The sequence below is a fragment of the Heterocephalus glaber genome, unplaced genomic scaffold, assembly GCF_053883595.1.
Source record: "Heterocephalus glaber isolate CG9 unplaced genomic scaffold, H.glaber_assembly_v1.0 deba00001509, whole genome shotgun sequence".
Lineage (NCBI taxonomy): Eukaryota > Metazoa > Chordata > Mammalia > Rodentia > Bathyergidae > Heterocephalus > Heterocephalus glaber.
Genome location: NW_028258325.1, coordinates 38556367 through 38578729, shown reverse-complemented (window position 1 = coordinate 38578729; position 22363 = coordinate 38556367). Strand labels below are relative to the sequence as shown.

The following is a 22363-nucleotide window of genomic DNA, read 5'->3' as shown; positions in this document are numbered from 1 at the left end:
AGCATGAATTTGAATGGAAATGAGGATTTATATGTGCATTTTTATGTGTATATGTATTTGTAGAATTTAGAATGATTGTATTGCAATGCTAAATAATAACATTTATAATGAAATAAAGCACTTAAAAATAAAGCATTGTGTACTTTATTTAATTGTATTATCAGGAAAACATATAACAATCAATTTACTCATATTATTCCACAAAAGACATTGAAACTTCACTGAGAAATGACAAACTACAATGAGTTGCTAATTAGTGAAAAGTGAAAAAGAAAACTTATTCAGTAGTGCAAGGGTGAACAACAGACAATTGTGAAATCATACTCATAATAGTGATATAAAGGGGGCTACACTGGGAGCTAAAAGGAGAATGAAGCAACACCCATGACTCCCCTTCCCTCATGATTGTTTTCATATCCAGCTTAATCCCTGGGAAATTATTATATGTAGTCACTTACAATTATTATTACAAAAATATTACTTAAAATATTTCTGAAGACCAGGATAAAGTAATAAGAAAAGGAAGTATTAGGTGAAAGAAAAGAAATGAATATAACCAGTAATTATTGAACTTAAAATACTGAACATCTGAGCTTAATTCATTTGAACAGAGTAAGGCAAACTGTTCATTGTTTAAGTCCTGAGTTTATAAGCTTTTATGTAAATTGGAGTTAGTAATAGTGTTCTTACTAGACTATATTTTCAGCTCATAAAGCCTATGCATTTGAAATGTTAGCTGGTAGACAAGGTTATTCACTCTGCTGAAGAAATCTCTACATATAACATAAGGTCTGCTATTAGCTACCTCAGCAGATGTTGGGCTCAAACATGTAATGGTGAATTAGGGGCACTGGCTTTTCTCTGGATGTCTTGTCACTTTCTTGTCACTATAAAATGAAGCAAGGAGCATCTTTCTTCCCTTATCTAACCGTGCTTGTCTAAGGTGTTCGGTGCAATAATATTGTTTTCATACTGAATAAGGAAACCACATTTAAGCAAAATAAATAAACAAATACATAAATGACTAGCTATAGAGTATCCCCTGGTACCCAAGGAAGAATTGAATGACCAAGTATCAGGGAAACTGGAAATGGGCAGAATTGAGGTCTTGGCAGCAGAAATGACTGTATCTTTTTCTTAAACTAAGACATTAGTTGGATTCCACTACAAACTAACAATTTTTTCCTGTCAGAAATGAAAGGCCATCTGTACCTGGCATTCATGTGTTTATACCTTTTAAGTAAATAAACTAAGATATGGGTTCCTGGAGCTATAAACAGACGGGCTTAGAACAGATGCTTTAGAGTTGTCTTTAGACAAAGACAAATTAGACATAAATAAGATAACATGTAAGTATCTATAAAACTAGACATTTGGGGCAGCAGAGCAAAGAGCTACTGCAACCTTGAGAAGAAAATAATTCTGGCCAATTTCTTCTTGTTTGATTTTATTTTTATGACCATATGCACATTAGTTTGTAAGAATTTTCAGAAACTTGGAGTAGTATTTGTCTGGAAATAGATTTTGATTAAATACATATTTGATATTTAGGTTCAATTTGTCTATATCAATAGTCACAGGTGAGTCATGTTTGTGAAATATAAGTTAATTTTTTTAATTTTAAAAATTTCCCTCAAGTGGCTAATTCTCCTTTAAAAATATTCCTTTCTCTTGCTAATTGTTCAGTATAAGCCAAATTCTCCAAAGCACCTAAACGTCCAGGCAGGCAAGATACTCCTACAGGCAGTGCAGAGATACTCTGACTTCAATTTAAAAATACCAGCTGTGTTCATACATAGCTGCTTTTTTTTGTCTTCTTTCAGCTTCAGCAAATTGGCTTTCTTTTCATTTTGTTTTGTGTTAACCAAGCTTGTTTTAGAAAAGACCCACATCTGCCAACAGTGCATCTGGATTTTTTAGTTGTTTTTACTTTGCATCAAATTTGCCCCTAAATTCAGAAAGACCCCTTCTGCCAGGTCCCTCAGATATCTACAGCCCTTCCATTCATTCTGACTTTCTCAAATATTCTTGTTTATCAAAGCTAGTGTTTGAGAATTTATTTTCTTACTGTCTTTGTTTTTGCTGTTGTTGACTTCTCAGAAAGGAAGATTAGGATGTCCAATTTACCATTTCAAAATGAAGTCCTAAATTTCCTTTTATGGTTGCATTGATTTTTAATATTTGTATATAAATATATACAAAGATCTAAACTTTGAGAATTTGATGAGAAAACTGTGGCTCCAATACCTTTAATGAGTTATTTAAGTTGCACACTATCATTAAAAGATTAAGATGATTACAAAACCTAAATCTTCTACCTTTTGTGTGTGAGCTTGCCTTCAGGCGCTGTCATGTTCATCTTTGCATCGTCACCATCCAAAACATTTCTTAATACCCAAGAGCCACTTAATAGATTCTTATATAAAGTTTAATAAAATATTTAAAAAAAATTTTTTGATATCGAACTCGGGTCCTTGCGCTTGCGAGGCAGGTGGCAGAACCATTGAGCTAAATCCCCAGCCAAAATATTGTTAATTTTTTAAAGTTACTATTAAAATACAAACAGGAATGTAATTCACATAATGACCAATAGTTATGAATAAATGTCATTCATAGAGCACTATTTACTTAACAAAAAGATTATTATGAGTATTCTACTTACTGATAAGAGAATGTGATGGAGAGATGATTAGGTTCCATGCTTATTCATTAGATTGGCAAATGAATTTTGTGACCATGTGTTAATAAATTATTTTAGCTACATATATCTTTGTATCATTTATGGATACATATGTATATAGCAAATACAGTAATTAATATTTAGTATATTTATTATAGCACTGTACCATGTTCATTACAACTATTAAGTCATTGGAAAAGGAGAGAAATGTAAAGGAGTTTACATCTATACTGAATGTTGTGTTAACAGACAGTTGATGATTCCATTATTATGTGTTGTTTTAGGGTTTCTAAAATATTTCATAGTAACTTATTTTCACAGCAACCTCTCAGCATGTTTTAACTAGAAGACAGTCTTCTACATAACTAATGTACAATATGGTAATTTTGATCAGTGATACATCTAGATTTTTACCTATGACAAATAAAATGATATTAACTATGAGACTAATTTACATTTGCATAATTCATCTCCATGTTTTTATGTAATAAATGTGATGTGACTGGTTTTAATATGGTTATACTTCAGATGTCCTATTTCTAGGTATATTTAATGTGAGGGTGAACAATATACAGGTTATAGAATCTTTGGAGACATTACATGTAGTTAATCATGGAAATCAATAAGAAACTTAGCTTGAATATGGTTCTTGATTGTGATGTAAAACATGTAAAATTTCAATTTCAAGACTACATTTTTTTCCCGTCAATTAGTTATGCTTTTTCTCAAGTAAGTGAAGAAATGTTAATGACACCAAAACAATTCACTTAATTGTATTTATTAATATTAAAATGATAGGAGTAGCAAAATGACCCAGTTAGTTAATTGTATTCAATGATCTTAAAATTATAGTAGTGTAGACAGGATTTCTGAAGATATTTCATTTTCTCTCTGCATAAAAGGCAAGAATTCAGGTCTTTTGACCAAATATATTTACCTGTTATCTAACTTTTGAATTAGTTTACTGATTAATTTATTAGTAACATTCTGTCATATCTAATTGTACAATATCAAGTTATGGTAACCTCAAATAATAACAGCATAAGTAAATTTGCTGTTAACTTTTTGAGAGGCCTGGTTGAATTTTTTCCATGTGGATAACTAATTCAAAAGTGTTGAAGTAGAAATAGTGCTCACAGAATATTTATTATATTTACTTCCCAGTGATTTTTTTACATATATACTTAGTGCAAGAAACAGTGACTCTCTTTTCTCTTCCACTGACATATAAAAAATGGCCTCATCGATATATTTCACTTGCACTTATAACATATTTTCAAACTATGGGGAAAACAGTCTATCAATATTCCCTCAGGGTTTAGTCAAATTTTCAGACAAGTCATTAAGCTGCCCTGAGTTTCATCTCTGCTTCCCTAGCAGATTAATGGAAAAGGCTCCCTCATGTGTCAGAATCAGAGCACTCACAGTCACTTTTATGCGAACCATCTATAGGGTGACTATATAATTTATCATCCGAAGTAGGCCGTTTTGTGAATGAGAAGGTGCTATTAAAAACTATTCAGGGACCACAAGTATAAAGTAGAACTGTCTTGGGCAAATGTCAATGAATAATTACCATGAAAAATAGTTTCTATTAACTGATTGACTTGCTATAGGAATGAACTTTTTCTTCAGTGATAAATATGGCTTTCCTTCATAATTTTATGGAGTAATATTATTTGTATTTAAATCATTTCTTAGTTATTAATTCAAAATTCCTATTTGTTATATAAGACTAGTGCAATCATTAAAGTACTTTTTATGTGAATTTTCTCCTATTATCTGAGAAATTTGTATTAACAATGTTTTCTATTTACAATTTTTACTAACCTTAAAAAGGATTAGTAAGGTTAAAAAGAAGCAATTATATTTATGACTCAGGACTTTCTTTAAAGTTTAAAGATTGTAACTGCAGAAGGTAAGCAGAAGCCTTATGCCAAGGTGAGATTAGATTAGACGTGTTAAGAGAGTTTTGGAAGTCATGTCTGGAAAAGGTAAAGGGGAGTGGAGGAGTAGGATGGGAGGGAAGAGCAGCCTTGGGTAAAACTGAATGACTGACTCCTATGAAAATAGAGAAGAGGAGGCTTGGATCACATGAGGCTCACAGTGCAATGCCCTTTCCAGAAAGCTTTGGCAGGGCCAGTAGTAGTCCTTCAAGGCAAGTTGCCCTTCCGTGGAGGCCTTACCCAGGCAGTCATGGAATGAATCTATACTAATGCAACCTGCATGTTCAGTTATTGCCTGAAAGCAGCCTGGGGCAGCGGGGGTCTATACAGATTCAATGTAGAACTGTGGTGCTGGCAGCTGCACTCAGGCAACTGATGTTCCCAGGCAAATTTTCAGAGATGCCATGAAAATTTTCTTGACAGGTTATAATGTTCTGCCTCTCTCCATAAAAGACTGTACTTAATTATTTATCTTCTATGATTAGAAATTAATTGCTGAGAAGTTTCTGGAATATAAGAAGAGACGGTTCATTTGTAGGTAGGCATTCCTGTCAAATGAACTGCTTTTTGCATATTAATGCAGTATTATAAAATGTGCACAGGAAATTACAGGATCCTATTATCATGCAGGAAAAAATAAACTTTCTATATTTCACATCTTATAGCACATTAAATATACACATTATACTGTTTTCTAAATATTATACATAAATAATAATAGAACCAAGTTGTTTTATGCAATTTTCATATAATATGAAATTGTGAACATAATTTCATGTTTTTGTAGACTCTTCACCATCATCCTGAACAAATCCTCACATGCCATTATATGATTGTCATTATTTATTGTGACACATTTATTATTTAAAATTGTCGCATCTTATAATGCTGTGATAAGCATTCATGTTTATATTTTTCTGTATCCTTTGAATAGTATGTTCTTTATGGGAAAATATGGTCATCCAGATCCAGAATACAATGTTACTTGTCTTTGCATTTCTTTCACTTCACACATTTTCCATACATCGTAATCTTTCATAAATGAGTCAAAACATGGTGTTTGCAACTGAGCACAATAAAAACTTTTTTCATCAGACCAGGTGTGATTCTTTGAGATTATTAGTTTATAGACTCAGAACACAGGCTAAAGACTAGGCATTCTCACTATACACAATTCAAATGCACCAAAATGTTGCTGTGTTCTTTTGAATTATAAAATACAAAATCCAACCACTTGGATTATTCGATAAAGGTACAATGAGATGATGCCAGGGAAACTTCAAAGAAAGATAAAGCATGTTTTCAAAGTAAATCCAGCGTTCTTTAAATCCTGGCTATATTACTTAATACTGTAGTAACATATGCTGGAAATTCTTTTTTTTCTCAATTGTAAAATAAGTATATGAATGTTTATTCCATGAGATTAATATGGATGGGGATTAAAATGAAAATAAATGCTATATGTAATAGAAACCAAACACAGTTTCTGAAACACAGTATATTGTAAGTGCAAAATTCCTAGAAATAATATTGAAGACATTCATCATTATAACAAACAATTAGTAAAATTATATAATCAAGAGTCTAAGAGTATTTCTATTGAGGTTAAAATTATACTAATGTAAATTATTTTTAAAATGTCCTTGAGTATATGTTATGATTTATTTATATCTGGATGTTCTTTCAAAGCCTTATGTGCTGAAATGTGCGGGTTTGAAAGGTAATTGGATTAAGGGAGAGTGCAGCTCACTTGTGGTTAGAAGGTGGGGTCTGCTTCAAAGTGGCAGGTCACTGGGGGTGTGGGTCAGAGGTGTGACTTTGGTAGCTGTATCTCCCTTCAGGGTGCCTTGTTTTGCTCTCTGCTCTGCCTGTCTGCTATGAAGTGATCAGCTTTCCTCCATCCACACTCTCCACTGGCCATGCAAGGACATAAACTTCTACAACATAAGCCAAAATAAGCTATTTTCTCCCAACAACAAGGAAAGTACCTAAGATAATGTAAGTCCAAAAAGTCTCAGAGTGTTAAGATAATCCTAGCTGTTTCCCCTAAATGAATATTCACCAGAATATGTGTAAAAGTTATAAACATCTTCCATTCCTCTGAAAGAAATTATAATTTCAGAGATATAGTAATGTTCTTAAAATTCTAAGCTCTTTTTAATCACCCAAATAACAATATAATATTGAAAGTAATTAATTAATACTCTGAAGATAATTTCAATACCATAAAGAGAAGGTATAAATAAATTAACTAATAAAATTTCTTTTCTGTTATTGGCAAAAATGAGAAAAGATGACTTTGTTATATTACTGAGGTCAGTTTTCATATTATCTCTGTGAATAGAATAGAATAGAAAACACTATGAACCTGTGCTTTCTGTTTACTGAGATGTTTTTACAATACAAAATAGTAAAAGCTTTATTTCTCATGGAAATTCCATTTGACTACAATCATATCTCAAGAACAAAACAACTGCTTTATATGTGCAGTAACCTGCCACCAAACCATCTGACAGATATTTCATTCTCTAAAGCTGGGATTAAGAGCTGAGTAGATACCTAAATTTGTATTGTTGCCAATGTGCCAAAAAGTTTAGCTAGGTAAGAAAACTTTCCAGGATCACACACCTGCAGGGATTCTTAATACTTCAGCATTTTCAATATTTGATTTACCTATATATGTACTTATTTATTTAACTTAGAGAAAAAATAATATGAAAATTTGAAGAAAGTCATATATTATTTCAGTAGTATACAATTTACACAGTTAAATAAAATGCATCAATTACTACAATAGAATACTCAAGTGAAAAATCTGTTAATTACATGTGTGATCAAAGTTGAGCTTTATACACTTTGTAATAGCTAATTCATCTGTAGAAGTTGGGCATTAAAGCCTTTATGTTCATTTGTAAATTTCACTCACACTGGAAATGGCATTAAGTTGTTTTCATTGTGAAATGCAGGGTTCAGAACCCTAGGTCTACTGTATTAGCAATGTTACCTTGATCAAGGTAATTAACTTCTCAGATTGCTTTCTCATCTGTAAAGTAATGGAATGTAATAAAATGGAAGGAGCATAGGTCTTGGAATCTAATAGCATCTGACTAGAGGCCTTGAGATTTTGTAACAAATGCAAAGTATTTACATTATACCTTCATGGGGGGGCTAACATTGCTTTGGCTGAGATTTTATGAAGGCTGCCTATATAATTGACATACCATTAATGGGAGGAATTGGTAATATTTTTAGTAGCAGAATGGAGGCACATGTTATTTAACATCTGTAAATTTTGTTTCCTCAAACAGTAAGTGAAAATTAATAGAACTACACAGAAGCTGTTACCAGAGACACACCAAGTTATGCTGTGGTAATGAACTACTCCCAAACATCAGTGACCTCTAATCCTCAATGTTTATTTTTCTCTCAGGCTTCTTGTCCATTGTGTTTCCATTTTGGCTCCATCAATGTCATTCTGATCAGTGGAGTACAATAATTCATTAGCTTCCGAATATGGATGCTTCTCTTGTGGGAGGAAAAACAATGCGGTAAACTTCAATGACATTAAGTCTTCTCCTTGGTAGGGACACATGTCACTAGTTTTCCATAAGCCAAAACTAATCACAGGGCCACACCTTAATTCAACAGGATAGAGAAGTATGTAATCCTTTCAAAAGTAGTATTAACAAGTTAGAAGTCAGTGTGAATTATAATCTCTTGACAGGAAGGACAGGACAGACATTGAGAAAAATAGTGCACCCTATAACCTGTTGATAATTACTATTCATGGAATTATTGTGAATATAAAATAAGGAATTCCTTAAGATTGAGTTTCAATTTGCTATAATAATTGTGTTAGCTTTCTGTTACTATAAAATGATCTGAGCTTATAGAGAGGAAATATTTATTTTGTCTCACAGTTTTGGGGATTTCTCTCTGTCATGAGTTGACCATGTAGCTCTTAGGCCGGGATGAAGCCGCTCATCATGGTGGAAAGCATGTGGCCGGACAAGCTGCTTACTTCATGGCAGATTGGAAGCAAATGGAGAGGGAGAGGAAGAGAGCAGAGTGGCACAGTCACTTTCAAGGGTATTCCCAAGTGACCTAACTTCCTCCCACTAGGTCCTTAATTGTCAAGGTTCTGTCATCTCCCAGTAGTGCCAAAGGGTGGGGATCAGGTCTCAGACACATAAGCCTTTGGGTGCCACTTAAGATCCAAACTATAGTAATGCCCATGAGAGGAGAGGGACCTGCATTTGCTAAGATGCTTAGGTCCAAAGCAAAAGAATTCTGAAGGGAAGTATACAAAGATCAACTAAAGATTTTAAGATATTGTAAGGTTTACTACTGGAGAAAAGCATGTCTCTAAAATATATATAAATAACCTAGCATATCAGAAATTTACCAATGTGAGTGTTGTGTCTTTTGGATCTTTTTCCACTGGAGCACTAGAGATTTATTGCAATTGTCTGTGTTACTAAACCTGGAATTCATTTCCTCTAATTAGGATGAGATTATTTATATGTAATAAAGAAAATTTTGTTACTTTTGATTTATTGTTGTAAACAGCTAACTTATTGCATGTTTCTACCACAGTTCAGAATGAAACTCGATCTTACCCTTGTTAATTCCAGAGGCATGGCCAGAAATATCATCTGGGGAGTCAGGATGTGTGTGTACAATGCTTTTCTTTTCTTATATAGCACTTCATGTACCTTTCCTTACTTCTTTTATACACATACATTTTCATATATTTTCATAGGCTATTATAACTCGTACTCTAATTCTTTACCTTGTAATTTTTATTATTGAGTGTGACAATCTGGGGTCACCATGTAGGTTGTGCAAATGGGGCACTATTTATATGGATAGTCCATCATTATTATGATTATATAGATGACATATTATATTATTATGAGATTATCTTTAATATATTATGATACTGTTTATTATTTTGACATTATGTTTCTTGCACTAAATTCTTAATTTCTGAGTATTATTATATCCAGATAGCTAATAGGATGAAAGCACTGGTCTTACTGGCAGTAACATTTCTGTAATTTTTTCCATCCCTTATTACTCCCTTATGCAATTATACTAATCTTAAACTATTTTGTATATACAGTTTGATTAACTTTATGTCATTCAAAATTTTCTTTGAATTATTTAGTGTCGATAAAATAGATGATGAAGATGATGAGGATTTAACAGTGAACAAAACATGGGTCTTGGCACCAAAAATTCATGAAGGAGATATTACACAAATTCTCAACTCATTGCTTCAAGGTTATGACAATAAACTTCGTCCAGACATAGGAGGTAAGTTAGAGTTATCAATCTGGGATGTTGTTGACTGAAAAAACATCTTCTCTTGTGCTATTTAATCATTTACAAGTTCTTTGAGTATTTGATGTATGTCAGAGACCGTGTTAGGTTTGAGGACTATTAGCTGGAATGACCACTGAAAAGTTCACAGTCTAAAGTGAAACTGGTCATGTAAATGTTTTTAATGTAATTATTTTATAAGTGCTACCATAAAAGGTGCTTCGGGAGAATTTTGAAAAAATGTCCTGAAGGACAGAAATACTCCATAAGAAAGCTAATACTTAAATGGAACTGAGAGATCTAGTTTGGTGCCAGTGCCACATTGTTTTAATGGACATAGAATTATAAATATTGATGATCTATTTAATGGAGGCAATCAAGTTTGTTCAAGATTGTTACTCTCCGTCCTTTAAATTACATATGAATTTTATCACCTTTTCCTATTTCAAATTATCAATTATTCATTTTAATCATTTTTAATTCTTATTTACAGTTTCAGTTTCTCACACTAGAGAAACTATTTGGTATTTACCCATGTGTGTCCTATTTATTTCACTTAAGAGTATGGCCTCAATATGCATCCATTTAGCTATAAATGTCTCTAGTTTCTCATTCTTTATGGCTGAGTAGTACTCCATTTTATATAAAAAAACACATCTTTTTTATCCAGATTCCAGTTGATGGGCAGGTGGGCTGTTTCCAAGCTTTAGCTATTACAAACTGTGCCGCTATAAACATGGGTGCACATATATCACTGTGGTATGATTCTTTTAATTCTTTTGGGAAGGCACCCAGTAGAGGAATAGCTGGGTCAAATGGGACTTCCAATCCTAGTTCTTTGAGGTATCTCCATATTGATTTCCACAGTGGTTGCACCAGTCTACACTCCCACTAGCACTGGAGTAGAGTTCCTCTTTCCCCACAGTCCTGCCAGCATTCATTATTGGTTGATTTCATGATAGCAGCCATTCTTTCTGGGGTGAGGTGGAATCTCAGTGTTGTTTTCATTTGCATCTCTTGAAGGACCAGTGATGTTGAAGATTTTTTCATATGTTTATTTGCTATTTCTACTTCTTTGTTTGAGATATGTCTGTTCACTTCAAATGACCATTTTTAGATTGGGTCTTTAAATTTGGGACATCTGATTTTTTAAGTTCTTTATATAATCTAGATAGTAGACCTTTGTCTGAGGGACAGCTGGTGAAAATTTTTTCCCACATTGTGGGTTGTCTTTTCCCACAGTTGGTGGTTCCTTTTGCTGTCCAGAAGCTTTTTAATAGGAAGAGATCCCACTTGTTGATTGTTTGTGCTAGTTCACGGGCAACTGAGGTTTTGTTCATAAAATCTTTTCCTACACCAATGTCTTCAAGAGTTCTTCCTAACCTCTCTTCCAGCTGGTTTACTCTTTCTGTTTTAATATTTAGATCTTTAATCCATTTATATTTTAGTTTAGTGCATGGTGAGAGATATAGGTCTAGTTTTAATATTTGGCAAGTTGAAACCCAGTTTTTCCAGCACCATTTATTAAAGAGGCTATCTTTCCTCCAGTGACCGTGTTTGGCTCCTTTGTCAAAGATGAAGTGGCTAAGTGTGTCTGGAGTTGTTTCTGCATCTTCTAATCTATTCCACTGGTCTTTAGGTCTGTTCTTTTGCCAGTACCATGCTATTTTTATCACTGTAGCTTTGTAGTATAGTTTCAAGTTGGGGACTGTGATATCCCCTACCTTGTTTTTATTGCCTAGTTGATATTATTTTGCTATTCTAGGTCTCTTCTTGTACCAAATGAATTTTTGGATTGTTTTCTCCAGGTCTGTGAGGTATGCTGCTGGAATTTCAATTGGGATTTCACTGAATTTATGTAGCAGTTTTGGAAGTATAGCCATTTTCACTATGTTGATTCTTCCTACCAGGAGCAAGGGATGCCTTTCCATTTTCTGATATCCTCTTCAATCTCTTTTATCAGAGTGCTATACTTTTCAGAGTAGAGGTCTTTGATATTTTTCATTAGGTTGATTCCTAGGTATTTAAATTTTTTGGATGCTATTGTGAAAGGAATTGATTGCCCTATTTCTCTCTCTGTGAGTCTGTTTTTTGTGTACAGAAAAGCTATTGATTTTTGTGTGTTGACCTTGTATCCAGCTACTTTACTGAATTTGGTTATTAAGTCTAGAAGACTTTTGGTGGAGTTCTTAGGGTCTTCTATATAAATCATGTCATCTGCAAATAATGATAATCTAACTTCTTTGTTTCCTATCTTTATTCCTTTTATTTCTTTCTCTTTTCTAATTGCTATGGCTAATGTTTCCAAAACTATATTAAACAGGAGTGGTGATAGTCAACATCCTTGTCTTGTTTCTGATTTTAGTTCCACGGAATACAGTTTCTGACCATGTAGTATGATATTGGCTGTTGGTTTTTCATAGATGGCTTTTATGAAATTGAGGTAGAGTCTATCTATTCCAATATTTTGTAGGGTTTTTATCAAAAATACATGTTGGATTTTATCATATGCTTTTTCTACATCTATTGAGATGATCATAAATTTTTTTTCCTTGGTTCTATTGATATAGTGTATTACATTTACTGATTTCCATATGTTGAAACATCCCTGCATCCCTGGGATGAATCCCACTTGGTCAGGTTGTATGATTTTCTTGATGATCTTCTATTTTCCAATATCTTATTAAGGATTTTTACATCTATGTTCATTAGTGAGATTGGCCTATAGTTCTCTTTTTTGGGGTCTTTTTCTGCTTTGAAGATCATGGTGATGCTATCTTCCAGGAATGAATTTGGGAATATTGCTTCCCTTTCAACTTCACTGAAGAGTTTAAACAGTAGTGGCAGTAGTTCCTCTCTAAATGTTTTGTAGAACTCAGCAGTGAAACCATCAGGACCCAGGCTTTTCTTATTTGGTAAGTTTTGAATTACATTTTCAATACATTGACTAATACTGGGTCATTTAGAAGTTTTAAGACATCTTCGTTCAACTTTGATAATTCACATGTATCTAGGAATCTGTCCATTTCTTCTATATTTTCCATCATTTTGTTGTATAGGTTCTCCAAGTAGGTATTGATGATCCTCTGGATTTCTGCTGAGTCCGTTGTAATTTCACCCTTTTCATTCCTAATTGCATGGATTTGGGCCTTTTTTCCCCCTTTTTCTGATAAGGTTAGCTAAGGGTTTGTCAATTTTGTTTATTCTTTTGAAGACCCAACTCTTGTCTTCATTGATTCTTTTGTATTGTTCTTAGTCTCCATTGCATTGATGTTTGCCCTGATCTTTATAATTTTCTCCCTTCTAAGCACTTTGGTTTTATCCTGCTCTTCTTTTTCTAGAAGCTTGATGTTCAGCATCAGTTTGTGTAATTGAGCTCACTCTGTTTTCCTAATGTGAGTATTCACTGGTATGAATTTCCCTCATAAGACTGCTTTCATTGTGTCCCATAGATTCAGATATGCTGTATTGGCATTGGCATTTAGTTGTAGGAACTGTCTGATTTCTTCTTTAATTTCCTCTGTGACCCATTGGTTATTCAGAAGTGTGTTGTCCAGTTTCCATGTGTGTATGAAATTTTTGCAGTTTCTTTTGCTATTGATCTCCAATTTCATCTCACTATGGTCTGATAATATACAGGGGATAACTTCAATTCCTTTGTACTTACGTAATCATGTTCTATGAGTGAGTATGTTATCTATTTTAGAGACCGATCCATGTGCAGTTGAAAAGAATGTGTACTCTGATTTTGTGGGGTGAAACATTCTGTAAACATCTGTTAAGTTCATTTGTTTAAGAGTTTGATTGAGTTCTAGTATTTTGTTGTTTATTTTTTTGTCTAGATGATCTATTTGTGAAAGTAGGGTATTAAGGTCCCCCACTACAATTGTATTAATGTTCATTTGGGTTTTTATGTCCATTAATATTCCTTTTGTATAGTTGGGGACATTCATATTTGGTACATATATATTGAGGATTGTCATCTCTTCCTCTTGAATTGTTCCCTTTACAAGGATGTGGTGTCCTTTGTCTCTCTTAATCAGTGTTGGTTTGAAATCCACTTAATCCTCAAAGAGCATAGCTTCTCCTGCATTTTTTCAGGTTCCTGTCAATGGAGCATTGTTTTCCACCCTTTGACTTTCAATCTATCAGTTTCTTTTTAAATTAAGTGTGTTTCTTGTATGCAGTATATTGTTGGAACTTGCTTCTTGACCCATTCTGCCAGTCTTTTTTCTTTTGATTTGTGAACTGAGACCATTAACATTGATGGTTATAACTGATATGTATTGACTTATCTTTGTCATGACTTTTTCTTTTTGTTGGATTCTCCCCCTTTGCATTTAATTTCTCATTGTGCTTGATGGATTCATTTTGCAGGGCTTCCTGGGGTTGTGATCTTTGTTGTCTTTTTCTAGGATAATGTTTAAAAATTTTTGGAGTTCTAGTTTGGCATTCATGAAGTTCATAAGGTGCTCTTTGTCATGAAAGTATCTTATTTCTCCATCAATTTTGAAAGATAGTTTTGCAGGGTACATTGATCTGGGTTGGAGGTTATTTTCTTTTAGGGCTTGAAATACATCACTTCACACTCTTCTTGCTTTGTGGGTTTGTGTTGAGAAGTCTGCTGTGATGCACTTTCCTTTCTGTTGGGCTTTCCATCCTTTCTAATGGCTTTCCTTTGTATGTGATTTGTTTCTTTTCTCTAATTGCTTGTAGAATTTTGTTCTTCTGTTGGGTTTCTGAAATTTTAACTATTATGTGACAATGTGTAGATTTTTTTTTTGATCACAGCTAGTTGTAGTCTTATATGCCTCACTTATCTCTATGTCAAGTTCTTTTCCGCACTTTGGGAAGTTTTCTGCCATGAATTCTGTGAACAGTTTTTTTATGTTGCCTGCACTCTCTCCTGTTTCTTCATTGACTCTAATCAGTCTAACAGCTGCTGAATTGATTTCTCATGGTCACTTACTATTTTTAAGAAATTTTTCTTTTCCTGGTCACTAATTGTGATCCTATCTTTTATAGCTGAAATTCTATCCTCTCATTGACTCATTCTGCTGCTTTCAATGGAGTATTTAATCTCCTGGAAATCTGTTTAAATCTGTTCTTTGAATTCCATTTGTGTCCTTTGTTGGTATTCCATCATGTTCCTCAGCTCCTCTATTTTTTTGTGTATCCACTCTAGATTTATTAATCATGTCTTGTACTATGGGCACAATCTCTGCTGTTATCTGAGAAATTATTTCTGATTTCATTTTTGCAGGTCCTCTTTCATTGCCACCTCAGGGAGTCCAGGTGTTTGAGTATCATATTGTTCCATTTTGTTGTCCTGTGGGTTTGCCTTAGCTGATCTGGAAGTCTGGTTTTGATACTTATTTTCGTGTCTTCTCATTTTAACAGATGCATCCTGCTGTCTTTGTTGAGGCAACTTTTTGCTCACCTAGTGGTCTTGAATTCTCAGCGAGGCCCCCAGCAGCTTTTACTCTGCTGCTCACTAGTACACTAATTTCTGGGTTCAGAGTGGTGGCCTTCTGGATCCCTGAGATGACCTGTTGTCTGAGTGGGCTTCTGGATGGGGCCTGTGCATACTTGGGATGGTATTTAGGTGTGCCTCTCTGTGTAGCTGTTGTCTGGGAGCACCCTTGGTTGGGAGCTGTGGACCCCAGTTCATGTTGTCTCCACAGGCTTTGGCTAGGGTCAGCAAATACTTATCAATGGTATGGGGAAAGCCTCTGGGTATTGCTTGTGTGCCTGTATAGTTCTTCTCCAGATGGGTCCCTGGCTGTTGCCGATGGTATGGTGTACCTCTGGCAGAAACCTGAGCACCTGTGCAGCTCCTTTCTGAACAGCCCTGGCTTGGGCTGGTGTGCAGGAGCCTTTGGGGTCGGGGCAGACCCCGGGCTGGGATCTACCTGCAGCCGCAATGGTCTGGGCCACACAGCTGCTCCCTGGGATCTGAACATACTCACTGATGGAATGGCAGACCTCTGGTGGAAGCCTGCATGCCCGTGCAGCTCCATCTTGTACATTTTTAATCCTTTCCCTTCTCTCTCCTTCTTTACTTTTCCTTTGTCCTCCTTCTCCAATTCTAAAATTTTTGCCTCCCTGTTTCCTGACTTTTTAAAAATTTTACACTTTATTTGTCCTGTGGGTTTCTCCCATAAGTGAAATCATGCAATATTTAACTTTCTGGGTCTGATTTAATCCAGTGTAACTCTTTAATACAAACAAATGTATGTAAACAAAGACTTTCATTTAGCTTGCATTAATATATAGCCAACATAGTGAAATGGAAATCTTTACAGTGTTGAACTTTTATCATATCAAACTTGTAAACATTATCCTTTCCTCTATTTATATATGATTTTAAATGTTATCTTTTCCTTGAAGAGGTATTGCCACCTTGATTAGATTTCAGTCCATGTGTTTAGGGTTTCTAATGCAAGACTGAATGGATTTTTTTAAAAAGAGAGGTTTTCTAAGTTTGTGTTTTCAATATATATAAATATAATAGATACTTTGCATATTTACTGTGTTCTCAGAATCCTTGCTGAATTTCTTAACTTAGTAATATATTGATATGTTTATCTGAGATTTTATATGATAGAGATTAATGAGTATTTTTGCTACTTATTGCTACCTTCTTTGTTTCTCATATTATACCTTTCCCCACGTCAAATTTGTATGGTTAAGACTAGAACAAAATGTTGAATAGTCTTGGCTTGTTTCTGATATCAGAAAAAGCAATCTATATTTTACTAGTACCTATTATGTTTGCTGTGGACTTCTTTTTTAAAGACACTTTGTTACATTTTTTTTTTTTACTAGAGTTCCCCCTCCAACCTCATGTATCGTATATTTTTTGTGGATGTATTGAAATAATCATATGGATTATATTTTGTTCTTTATTCTACTTGCTATTTATTCTATAAATATCTTAGAGCAATTAGAAATCTAAGCTAACTTTTTATTCCTTTAAAAATGCCACTTTATTCTGATCTAGTAACATTAAAATATCACTGGAATAAATTTGGTATTTTGTTTTAAAATACTATTATCAATGGAAGATATTGGTTAGTCATTTTACTGTCTGTAATGTCTTTTATAGTTTTGGAATTAAGATTTTACTAGTACCTACCAATGAGTCACTTTTCCCTTTTTATTTATGAGTTTGTCTAAGAAAGATATTACATATTTCCTAAATATTTGGAAATATATTTGGGCAAAGATATGATGGTTTAAAATTTACTTTTGTGGGAAGATTTTTAACCATTCAAAATTTTAAATATAATAAGTTTATGAAAACTTGCTATTCTTTGGTCAATTGTGAGAAATTGAACTTTGCAAAGAATTTATTTGAAATCTTTCAAAGTAAGTGTTGAATTGTCATATAATATATTTTGTGATATTTTTAATATTTTTAGGTTCTGAGATTTTTCTTTTTACATTCCTATCATTAGTAACCTGTTCCTTTATTTATGAATTAATCTTGTATTAAGGAGTATTTTTCAATTTCATTTTTTATTATCATAGAATCAAAATTTGGCTTTATCAAATTTTAGTGTTGAAAAATTATCTGAAATTTCATTGTCACAAAATATATTCAATTATATCAATCTATTTTCCTTTTATTTAATTTCCTGAGTTCTTTTGATTGCTAAAATAATTTCATTTCAAAATAAATTGTAGACTTAGTAAAATAAATAGTAGATTTGGTGATTTTAGAATTAACACATAGAATTCCCATAATCCCTTAATACAAGCCTTAAGATCAACATCATATGTAACCACAGAATATTTACAGGAGCCAGAAAATAATATTGATGTCATACTGTTATCTGAGCTACACACATTTATCTTATTTTGTACCTGTCTAATGTTTTGTTTTCTGCTTAAGAATTCTACCAAAGATCACACATTATATTTTGTTCTCATGTTTCCTTACTCTCCTTTTATCTGGTATAGTTTCTCAATTTTATTTTATGAATTTAATAATTGTAAGCAGTTTCAAACAGTTGAGTGTCCCTGAATTTGAGATTACATGTCATTCATTTATTTTATTTTTATTGAGTTTATTGGTACATTTAGGTATACCTTATGATCACATTCATTATTGAGAATTTGTACCTGTATATGATATATCTTGATTGTTATTTTTTCCCTTTCCCTGCCCTCCCTTCAACCCCACCTACCATATACGTAAGGTTTGTTTCCATTTTTCCCTTCTTACTTTCAGTTTTTTTCTTGTCCTTCTTTCCTTTCCTCTGACCCCCTCCTTAGTTCTCCTTTCTCTTTGAACATTTTCTTTCTATTTCACAATATCTTTTATACAATTTGGTCCTCCTTTACACCTTCATTTCCTCACGCCAGAGAAATGATTCAGTATTTACACATGTGTGTCTTATTTATTTCACTGATGAGTAGGACCTCAGGTGAGGTTATACATTTTTACCAAGTTACCACAGCACTGGTATTGTGCCTTTTCAGTGTATTGTAACAGAAGGTACATGATATTAGTGTGTCTTATTGCTTATAATGTTAACTTCTATCATGTGACTAAGTGTTGTTTGTACTAGATTTCCCTTCTTTAAAGTTCTAATTTTTAGCTTTCTGATTACTTCATATATCTTGAGACAATACTGCAAAACTACCCAAATGTTTTTCACCACAGTCTTGTCCCTTATATCTGTCATTCTTACTTGTGACACTTATTTCTGTGCTTTTCCATGTGGTGACTCCATATCACCATCATTCTTTTTACACATGATCATTGGCATTTAACCATACCGTCTTCTCTATGTACTTGTTAACTCACTGCTTCACTGTAGTGTAGACTTATAGTTATTTGTTTTATTTCCTCTCTTATCATCCATTACTATCATATTTATTTTATTGTACAATATGAATAAATATTTGACCATTAGAATCCCTTATAGTTTGGTTAATATACCGTCACATATATTCACATTATTTTCTAAGTTCATGCTTAATTTCTAGCACATTAAATACTACAAGCTTGACTTGAACCAGGGATAGAATTCACTATTTTTCAAGGAGACATGACTTCTCTTTTGTTTCCCTAGAATAGTATAAAGAATTTAAGGTCCAGGTGCTAAGTGCTAAGTATATTAATTAATATTGAGTGTCTTTGTTTTTTGATCCTCTCAGTGGATGGAAGCATGAAATAACATGTTCTTCACATATTTCTGGACATCTGTATTTCATCCTCTCCTTCATAATGTGAATCATGAGTTTGTACTGATTTGAATTCGAATACCATAGGGTTCTTTCTAGCCTTTACTCTTTCTTTATTTGTCACTCCCTCTTCCAGCAATGAAAACTTGACTGTCATGTATCATATCATCTTATTTTCTCAGTGTTAGTAAACAGAAGTATAGTTTTTAAATTTAAAATCTCTATATAACATGTATCTGAAAATTTAATTAATATAATATTCCTATACATTTTTTATTTTGTGATATATATTCAGATTGTTCTCCAAATTTGTTTAGGAGAATCTTCTTTCTCCCTCCAGTGTTACTATGCTATACTTTTTTTTTTTTTTTTTTTGGTAACGGGGATCGAACTCGGGTCCTTGTACCTGGGAGGAAGGCTGTGAAACCACTGAGCTAAATCCCTGGTTCAATGCTATTCATTTTTTTTTTTTTTTTTTTTTTGGTACCAGGGATTGAACTCGGGTCCTTGTGCTTGCGCAGCAGGTGGCGAAACCACTGAGCTAAATCCCCGGCCCCATGCTATTCATTTTTAACATCTTTGTTTCAAGTGCTACTGGTGATAATCAATTTTCAGCACATCTCATATTGTGATTATTTAAAATTATTGCTTTTATTACTTTTTGACAGTAGAGGGGAACTGAATCTAGGGCCTTGGGACTGAGCTACATCTCAGTCCTTTTTTATTTTTCATTTTAAAACAGTGTCTTACTAAGTTTCAAAGTTGCCTAGGCTGAGCTCAAGCTTGAGATCCTCCTATCCCAGTCTCCTGAAGTGGTGGGATTACAGCAGTGAGCTATGCCCAGTTTAAAATTATTTTTGATATGTATGGAATATTATCATAGTTCTTATAGTAAATATTTAAGCTTTCATATCTGACTTTTTTCATTTAACATTATGCTCTCAAGTTGAATGTCTAAAGTTTATCTTTCCTTATGGCAGTGTATTCACTCCATTGTGTATAAATACCACATTTTCCTAATCTATTCATGCTTAGATGGATATATATGCTGTTTCCAAAATCTAGCATTAATCTTTTTGCTGCTGTTGTTAAAGTTTTCTCACTCATTTATTCCTTCAGTAGATTTTTTTTGAAGTAGTTTTTAGATGTGGAAAACTGTTTTTCTGTGGATTTATATGAATGACAGCTTGGCTGGATACAAGACCCTTGGTTCATTTTTTTGAGTTTTCTTTTTAACAGATTATTTCACTGGTGACTTGTTCCATGTGTTATTTTTGAGAAGTTGGATACTAGTCCAATTCTTTAGGCCTTGTGCTTTATTTATTTATTTGTGCGTTTATTTATTATTTTTTTTCTGAAGGTCTTTGAGTTATTATCTTTCAGTTGAATAGTTTTACTAGTTTAAATCTTAGAGTTGTTCAGTAATTCTTTTCATAAAGTAATTTCAAGTGTTCTTTCAACTCCAGAAAGATTTATCCACTTATTTATTTTCCATTATAATACTGAATATTAGTTCTGTTTCACTGCATTGACTGCTCTCATGGGTTGCAAATATAGGTTAGTTAATCACACTTAACTTGTCCTATATTTCACAACTTGCACTTTGATCTTCCGACCTTGTTTTATCACATTTACATTGTCTGGATTTTCCTCCTGGTTATTAGTAATTTTTTATTGTTTTTATTTTTGCTCATCTTTTAATTTTATCTTTTTCTTCTGTGTTTTTTCCTATGTTAGATTGATTATCATTTCTACCTGTTTGTTTAAGGGGCAGAAAAGTACATTCCTCTTGTACTGTCTGAATTTCTCATCCAAAATAATTTCTCTTATTCCCAAATTCTTGAATGCATTTAACTGTTTTGAGTATTTTCCCACTGGTTTCTGCTATTTTATATTTGGGGCTGGGATTCTCCACGATTGATTTGTGTTGAATCTTGATTTTTTAAAATTTTGCATTATTTCTTTCCTGTAATTATTTTGTGGTTTGTAGGTGTTTTACCAGAGCCTTACTTCATTGATATACTCATATCATGATAACAAAGCTCAGCTTCTTTGAGTGGATTCGATGGTTGTGGTGATGTTTATTTCTTTTTTGCCGGGGCAGGGGGTGAGAAATTACATAATTTTCAATTTATAGGTTCTCTTTTTTCCTTTCAAGAATGTGATATCTTCCACCTCTGCTTCTTCCTCTTTCACCATCCAGCTTCAAGGCACATTTTTCTTTTCCTTTTTGACATTTTTCTCTGTCCAGAAACAACTTGTTTTGAAGAATAACTCTTAGGAATTACACATATTTATAGATATGTATCTTTTCTCTTAGTGCCTGTTCTAGTGTCAGAACACATTTTTAAATATTTCCAGATTAACATTAGACTTATTCTCTTTGATGGTCATTTTAGGTCTATCTTGGGCCAATCACTGACCTCCATCTTCTTTCTTCTTTCTTTACTTCTGCTGTGCTGGTAAGAAAGAGGTACTTTCCAGTCCTAGTGAGTCGGAGCTTGAGAGGTTTCTTGCCAGGATAGGATATTGCTTTCTTCCTCTTTGTTTTCTTTAAGCTCATTTTAAAATTTGTATACTCTAAGTGATGCCAAAGGCATAATTTTTGCGTATTTCTATTTATTTATTATTCTACACTTTCTTAGAAGAAACAGGAGATAGGGGAGTAGAAAATTTATGTTTCCTTAAGCATTGCTTTAGTCACTCACAATTTAGTTCTTTGAATTTTGTCTTGGACATTTGAAGTATATTGCTTAATTTCAATAATCATGCTGTGTTCTAGATTTATTGTTATTGACATTTACCTAATTCCATCTTGATCGGAGACCAGTCTCTCCTTTGTGCTCAAATATCCTTGAAATAGCTGAAATCTTTCCTTGTTATTTTCTTGATCAACGGCTTTCTGCACTGGTCGTCAGCATGACATCATTTACGTGTATAATTTAGGAATTAGCAAATTCCTTGAAGGAAAGTTGCACGTAGAATGAGAAATTTGCACTAGAACATCCAATTACATTCCCTGTTCCTTCTTGTATTCCAGGGAAATGTAACTGGTCATGACATCCCTTACTTCAGTTTTCTCTCCTGGCCAATGAGCCGGTTGCAGACTGTGATATGGGCCTGGCATTTTCCTTGTGAAAGATTTTTAACCTTAATTCAATCTTTTAATAAATACTGACTTTCTTTAAGCATATCAAGATATTTTTTTCTACTTCTT

General features: G+C 33.4%; 1 protein-coding gene across 2 annotated transcripts in view; it reads left to right on the top strand.

Annotated features, from left to right (window-relative positions):
* Gabrg1 (gamma-aminobutyric acid type A receptor subunit gamma1) overlaps positions 1 to 22363 on the top strand; it is a 77818-nt gene that overhangs the window by 15183 nt on the left and 40272 nt on the right. For both annotated transcript variants that reach the window (XM_087187555.1, XM_004849778.3), the window contains exon 2: positions 9797 to 9945. Coding sequence is in view for 1 of the 2 variants with exons in the window: in XM_004849778.3 (XP_004849835.1) it covers positions 9797 to 9945 (149 nt within the window). In the remaining variant the exon portion in view is untranslated. The remainder of the gene's footprint in view (positions 1 to 9796; positions 9946 to 22363) is intronic.